This window comes from Teleopsis dalmanni, chromosome X (assembly GCF_002237135.1).
Source record: "Teleopsis dalmanni isolate 2A chromosome X, ASM223713v2, whole genome shotgun sequence".
Taxonomy (NCBI): Eukaryota; Metazoa; Arthropoda; class Insecta; order Diptera; family Diopsidae; genus Teleopsis; species Teleopsis dalmanni.
In genome coordinates this window covers 58,924,321-58,931,132 of record NC_051848.1, presented here as the reverse complement: position 1 = coordinate 58,931,132, position 6,812 = coordinate 58,924,321, and the positions used below count along the sequence as shown (strand labels likewise).

The 6,812-nt window shown below is 34.4% G+C and overlaps 1 protein-coding gene across 1 annotated transcript; it reads right to left on the bottom strand.

The window, feature by feature from the left end:
* Positions 1-3,759: 3,759 nt before the first annotated feature.
* On the bottom strand, positions 3,760-5,211 carry LOC119689407 (nucleosome assembly protein 1-like 4). The gene is made up of 2 exons (XM_038104235.1): positions 5,144-5,211; positions 3,760-4,951 (listed from the first exon to the last, which is right to left on the bottom strand). The coding sequence occupies exons 1-2, from the start codon at positions 5,163-5,165 to the stop codon at positions 3,789-3,791; spliced, it is 1,185 nt and encodes a 394-aa protein (XP_037960163.1). The 5' UTR covers positions 5,166-5,211; the 3' UTR covers positions 3,760-3,788.
* Between the last annotated feature and the right edge of the window lie 1,601 nt (positions 5,212-6,812).

Sequence of the window (6,812 nt, the reverse complement as noted above, 5' to 3'; positions counted from 1 at the left end):
TGTGCTGTATGTCTTGCCGACTGCCGCCGTTGTTCGAAATGTAGCTTCCCAGATAGCAGAAACTTTGTACATCTTCGATGTAGGAGTCATCTATTTGAAACTTCGTTGAGCAGTTTGAATTGAGACGCATAGACTTGGTTTTGTTGATATTGATTGACAGACCAGCTGCCAGTGCACGCTTTGCGATGTTGTTTAACGATATTTGCATCTGGGAAAAGTTATGTGTTAGTAAACAGATGTCATCAGCGTAATCAAGGTCAGTAAGTTTGTTATGAAGGCCGAATGAGATGCCATGATTTGTGCTCATAGCTTCCGACATAACCACATCTAAGACTATATTAAATAGTATAGGTGAAAGAATGCAACCTTGTCGGACGCCAGACTTAATTTGAATTTGCCCGCTGAGACGCCCTTCGTGAAGTACTGAGCAGTGCGCGTCAGAGTACAAGCCTTTTACTAAATTTATTAATTTACTCGGTATACCTTTACACTCTAATGCATACCAGATGGTGGTATGGAGAAGTGTATCGAATGCACGTTTAAAGTCGATAAACAGCAAAAAAACCCGGTTAGTGCTAGCTAAAACTGAAACTGCACTGCGGTAGACACGATCTACCTCTACGCCTTCTTCTCCCGACTCGACTACCGGTTGAAATATCTTTATTGCTGCAGGAACTTCATCCATTCTCACGACATGACCAAGCCTGCAAAACTGCTATTTGTTAATTTGCTGAATTATATCAAGTTCGTGATAAAGCTCGTACAGCTTGTGGCACATTCCGATGCGATAATCGTCAGTAACTCATTATGTACTTAATTTCGGAGTTGTTTTCTCTCAAAAGTACTATATCAAAAAGTCTGGGTTTTGTTCTTTATAAGGTATGCCGCAGAGTGCGCTCAGTTAGGAACTTAAATGATTGTCAATATACTTGAATACTATATGTTCATACTTAAAGTAGCGCTTCACACAATCCACTGCTACCAGTTCATCCTATCGCATGCACGTGGTAGTAAAAATTGTTTGCTTCACAGTTTCTTGGTTCCGGTTATCTTATCTTATTTTGTCTGACTCCTCTAAGAATTCTTGTTTTGTATAATATTTTTAATAATTTATGTTCTCATATTATTTTTGTGACATTGCTACTTACACATTATTAGAGCGGAAAAGAATTTGTTTTGACTTATGCAACTACACGCCACTTTGCACTAAAAGGTCACAAATATTACCTTCAGTTTCCCATTCCCCCATTCCCCCACTCATACACTTTCGCACTTCCCCAATTCAAACATTTCACAACCAAATAAACGTGTACGAGTGCTCGGTCTTCCACACTGCTGTCTTCCACACATTCGCTTTGCATATTTATATTGCAAATAAAATACATAATTTTGTTATTTTCTTGAAGTTCTCTCTTCTTCTCTCTTGGACGACGAGTATTTGCATACTTAGAAGTGTCATTTTCTTATTTTGTAAAATCAAATTAAAATCTTATATTTTTATTGTGGCTCACATACAAACAAAAACAAAAACAAAAACAAAAAAAAGACTCACAAGAAACTTTGATGTATTATGTTTCCTCTAATGCTCTGTGTTGCGTGTGTGGTGTGTGTGTGCGTATGTGTGCTTGTTTGTGGTGTGTGGTAAGTGGTAAGTGTGACATTTGCTTACACTTACACATAATTTGCTGTTGTTTTTCATACACACTCGCTTCATGCCACTTAACCAACTCAATTTCATACTATGCAAATTATTTAGCCTAAGGTTAAATAGGGTCGTTTACCACTTCCGCTTAATGCTTATGCCTTAACCTCCCGCAGCTTTTATTGCTTGTTTCTTGTTTTTTTGTTTCTTTTTTTAATTTTTTTCTTTTTGCTTTTTATATTTCTTATTTTAGTTTCAGACTTCTTTCACTTATATTTGTATTTGTTTTCTATGCTCTGCTATTTCTACGTAAATCTGTATTACTTTTTTTTTTTTTTTGGTTTTTTCTTAACCCCTTTTAAGCATGTAGCCTGAACATTTTTCCTTTGTGTTAGAACAATGCCTCTTGGCTGCGGTTTTGCATGCACTTGAAGTGAAGTGTAGGTTTTCATGTGTGCTTAGATGAAGTGCTCTGGTTGCTCTTAATGAAACTTTATCCCTTGAGTGTTGAAAGAATGTTTGTATCTTCGTTACTGACATGGGTGTGCATAGGGTAAGCGTCTATTTTAGTTTATAACTGGATAAGTACCAAAAATGCAATACTCCTCGATACCAGAACTAGATTAGTATCCACTGAGACTGAAGGGCGAAGGAAAAAAAATATTTTCGTTAGTGAAATACCCAGAAACAAGAAACAATGGCCTTAGATTTACTTACGGCAATTTAAATTATATTATCTAAGCCTTTATTAATTAAACCTAGTAATACCTTAGATTAACACTTTATCTCAGATTCGGTAAGGTTAGCATCAAGAAAAAAATTAGAAACTTAAATAATTTGACAATTGCAGCGTCTTGGTACTTGTAACCCCAAAAATTTACTTATTTAATTATAAGTTGTAATTTAACTTCAAATTTTTCAGACGGAAGTGACTATTATATTTAAAAGAAACTAGTATATTCGAAAAACCTCTTTATTTATTTATTTTATCTCAAAATAACTTTTTAATAATTATGGCTCAACTTCATCGCTTCACTGAAGACGTAGTCTAGCTATATGCCTTCTTTCTCCAACTACTGCTTCAAACATCTTTTTCGCTGGAGAATTTTCATCTATGCTCACGACATGATCAAGCCAGCGAAGATGCTGTATGTTAATTCGCTGAATTATATCAATGTCGTGATAAAGCTCGTACAGCTCGTGGTTCAGTCGTATGTGGTAGTCTTCGTTAAATCATAGAGCACCAAATATCTTACTAAGAACTTTTCTCTCGAGCACTCCCAGTGCTGCTTCAGAATTCTGTGATAACTTTCATGCTTCTGCGCCATACAGAAGCACGGGGAGGATGAGCGATCCATAGAGTGTAAGTTTCGTTTGTCGAGAGAGATTCCTATATCCCAATTACCTACTAAGCCCACAGCAGCACTTATTGGCAATGTTGATTTTTTATCCGATCTCCAGGCTAACATCCTTATTGTTTGTTACGGCGGTGTTTAAGTAGATAAAATCTTTGACAGACTGTTGAAAGTATGGTCGGATTCCGAGCGATGCACATTTCTTCATTCGTCGCTTAGCCCAAATTTGCAGATTCCTTTACGATAGTAGCAAACGCAGCTGTAACATTACGCTTGCTACTCCCAATTGTATTCCAAAAAGATGAACATTTGCCCTGCGCACTGTTGCATTAATTACAAAGGATCTCCTCATCTGAAGCCTAGCAGTTTCTCAGAAGATTCCGAGAAACTCGATCTTGTTTTAACGGAGCAAAACTTGGCTATGATCGCAGCTTACTGACATTTTATTTTCTGTGTACTGGAATATATATTCCTGGCGATATGAAGAGGACTGCGAAAGCTTTATAAAACGCTTACAAATTCATTCTATAAACATTATTGATACTCGTAAATCATAACTTCTGGATACAACGTTACATTTTATCAACAAATGTGCAATATTAGTATGTTGATTCGATATTGTAGAGTTATACGTGCATTGTAGAACATTACTCAGTAATTTATTAAAACATATTTTTTTATAAAAAAAACAAAACGCAAGATAGATGCACTTGAATTTTATTGAAATTAGCAAATGCAAATTAATAGAATTAAGTACTTGAGTTATGTGTTAATTAAATGTTTAGCAAATGTCACTCCGAATTACATTTATTGTCCACTAATGAGTCACCAACAACATCTGCACCATCGACAACAGTAGGAGATGCAGCCTTAGCAGCGCCCTCTTCATTTAAATTATCGGAATTATCGGAATCATGGGAAACATTTGAGTTAGCTAACTTATCACATTTGTCCCAATCATCAGAATTATCTAAGTCTTCATTTTCCGACTCATCTTCATCACTTGAATGTGGATCAAATTCAGGCATTTCACCGGTGAAGTACAAAACAGCTTTAGGTATAACACGTGAGTGAAATAAAAGCCCAAAATTATGATCAATTATTAGGGACGCTCCCATGTCATTTTTTATAGATTCCACTGGATCAAAAAACTTGAAAAAAGACGGGCGTGGAACAGTCATAGAAACAATTTCATTTGTATCATCTCTGGAGATTCCCTTAACTGTTTCTAACGTTAGATTCATGTCTTTCTTCCAATTAATCACGCAACCTTGACTATTGCAAATACGAGGCCCACTATGATGAAATGGCATTTTTTCGTCAGGGTCAAAAGTCAAATTGTATTTTTTAGTGAGAACTTCATTAGTAAAATAATCATTTTTTTCAAAATGAAATTCAAGAGTAAAACCATTTGTTTCATTGCACTTTTCTCTTATATCAATCAGTTTTCTAAGGAGTGGCTCGTCATATTCCTCTATTAAATGAGCAAGCGCACTCACATTACGCATTACTGTTAGCCAAAAATTGGGTATGCCGATAGCATCACCAGACAATTTTTTATACTCCTTCAACTGTTCCTCAAAGTTATAATTATTCTTTTTATTTTCATCATCTGCGGCTACTTTCCATTTTACCTCTTGCTTTGGTGGATCAAACTCACCAGAAATAATTTTAAATCTTTGATCATAAAATTGTTGACACTTGGCAGCGTGCTTTACCTCTAAGTCATTAATTTCCTTATAGAATTCAGAGTCTATTGCACTTTGATCAATTTGAGCATTCTTCAAAACAGTGATGCGATTTTGAATCGCCTTGGGGAAGGTTTTCACCATGTCATGAAGAAAATGACGGCGTTCGGCAGAATTGATGAGTCCCGGTAGAAAGCTCTTGGACTTCTGATCAGGGAAAGTTGCGCTACATGGACCACTTTCAGTGGTGCATTTACCCTTCATTGCTGAAATAAAAACAAAATTTTTTATGAAATGTGAAACCAGTTAATAAAAAAACAATAAATTCAAAATGGGTTTCTTTAAACCCATTGTGCAATTAAAAAAGGTTCACATATATATAATTACAGTCCGCAAATATATATATAGAGGCCATCCACAGTACATATTATATAATATTGAAAAGTTCATTTACTCACCGACTTTTGAGCGTTTTGACATTTTTAAGCTTAAGCTTTAATATCCGCTGTGAGGAAAGAAATTCAATTGACAGTATACTATGGCAGTCAAACTATTAAGACGAATATAGTAATTGAGTTGATATTTGACGAGTCGAGAAAAATTTTTATTTTTAAATATTTTTGACATAACCTCGCATGCTTTTCAAACAGATTTCAAGAAAATTGTGTTTAACACACTTGAAACTTATTTATTATCAATCATTAAATTATTTATCTGACTTCGTGGTGATTGATCAGGAGTAAACCATCATACCTGTGCGCTGCAGTGAGCCTCAGACCGTTGTTAAGGCTGGATTCATGGAAGCTTTCTTTTGATGCGGATAGTTGCAATCCTTTTGTGCACTGATGTGACTGTGAATGGTGCACATATTTTTAGGGTCTGTTGTATCTAAATTCACGCTTATTTGCATGGCAGCTGTATCAGATATCACAGTTTTCTCATTTAAACAAGCCTTGTCCTGTCCATCGCATTTCCTGTATGGTAGTGACGGCAGCCTTACATTCATTAAGGGCTTCTGCTCGTTGGATACAGGCACCTTTTCTATAAAGGATTCGGGCATTCCATGACCGAAATCATAGTCCTTAGTTTGCTTGCTGTGGTCGTTAACGTTAAGCAGTTTTCAGTTTCAAGGCATCCTTGGTTCTATCATTGGCTGTTGATTTCACATGACGGGTGCCAAATCTTGTGTACAACCCAGATTTAAATTCCTAGGGATAGGACTCGCTGTTCGTACTATTAGATTACATAGTACATGGCAGGTAACTATGTAGGGATGCCACGTAATAAGAATTGTGCTGGCATTTTCCATGTTAAACGCAATAAGAAACGTTGTCTTGTGTACTTGTTTCAAAGGACCCGCGGGATTTTATGTATAAACATTATATTATTATATAAAATATTATATATTTAGATATAAATAAATTTATGAAAATAAATATAATAAATATTAGCAATAATATCATGTATATTATAAACAATTTATTTTTAAAATTCACTAAATTATTTTCTTTTAATTTCAGGTAAGGAAGCGAGAATTATGAAAAACTTAAAAAATATTATTTAAAATAATGAAAGGTAACATAATAAGATATATTTAGAAGTTAATTAACTTAAAACTCATCGCAGAAAGGTGTAATTATGTTTTAAGTAAGTGACTAACTTCATCAAAAATATAGTTGCAATATCAATAAAGGAATCTAACTATAAAAAATTGGTAAAAAAAGTAAAAATAAAGTATAAGACTTAGTATAAAGCAGTTAATAGATGTCAAAATGGTATAATACCTTATGTAGCTTATGTTTATGAAAGATGGGAAATTCAATATTTCGAACATTACCTGTTGATTCTTGATCCTTTTAATTTTTTCAACATTACCAATATTAATATCTGATGGTCTATTATAGTGAGCATTATTTAAATATAATGTAATATTTCTGACCTGAATAGATTTAATATTTTTGTCATCAATTTTTATTAGTTTTATGGGAATATAGGTAAAGAAAAATCAGTGGTAGAGCCCATATAGCATAGCAAAAAGCCATTGCTTACTTAGACTATTTGTGTTAAGCTTTATCATATATAACATAAGCAATGCGATTTATAATCGGAAAAATGTTTTGGAAGTTG

Excerpts from the sequence above, each read along its gene's own strand:
- LOC119689407 (XM_038104235.1), bottom strand. The coding sequence starts at position 5,165 with ATGTCAAAACGCTCAAAAGTCG. Across the intron at positions 4,952-5,143 it reads GTCAAAACGCTCAAAAGTCG|CAATGAAGGGTAAATGCACC; the intron begins GTGAGTAAATGA and ends TTTTTATTTCAG.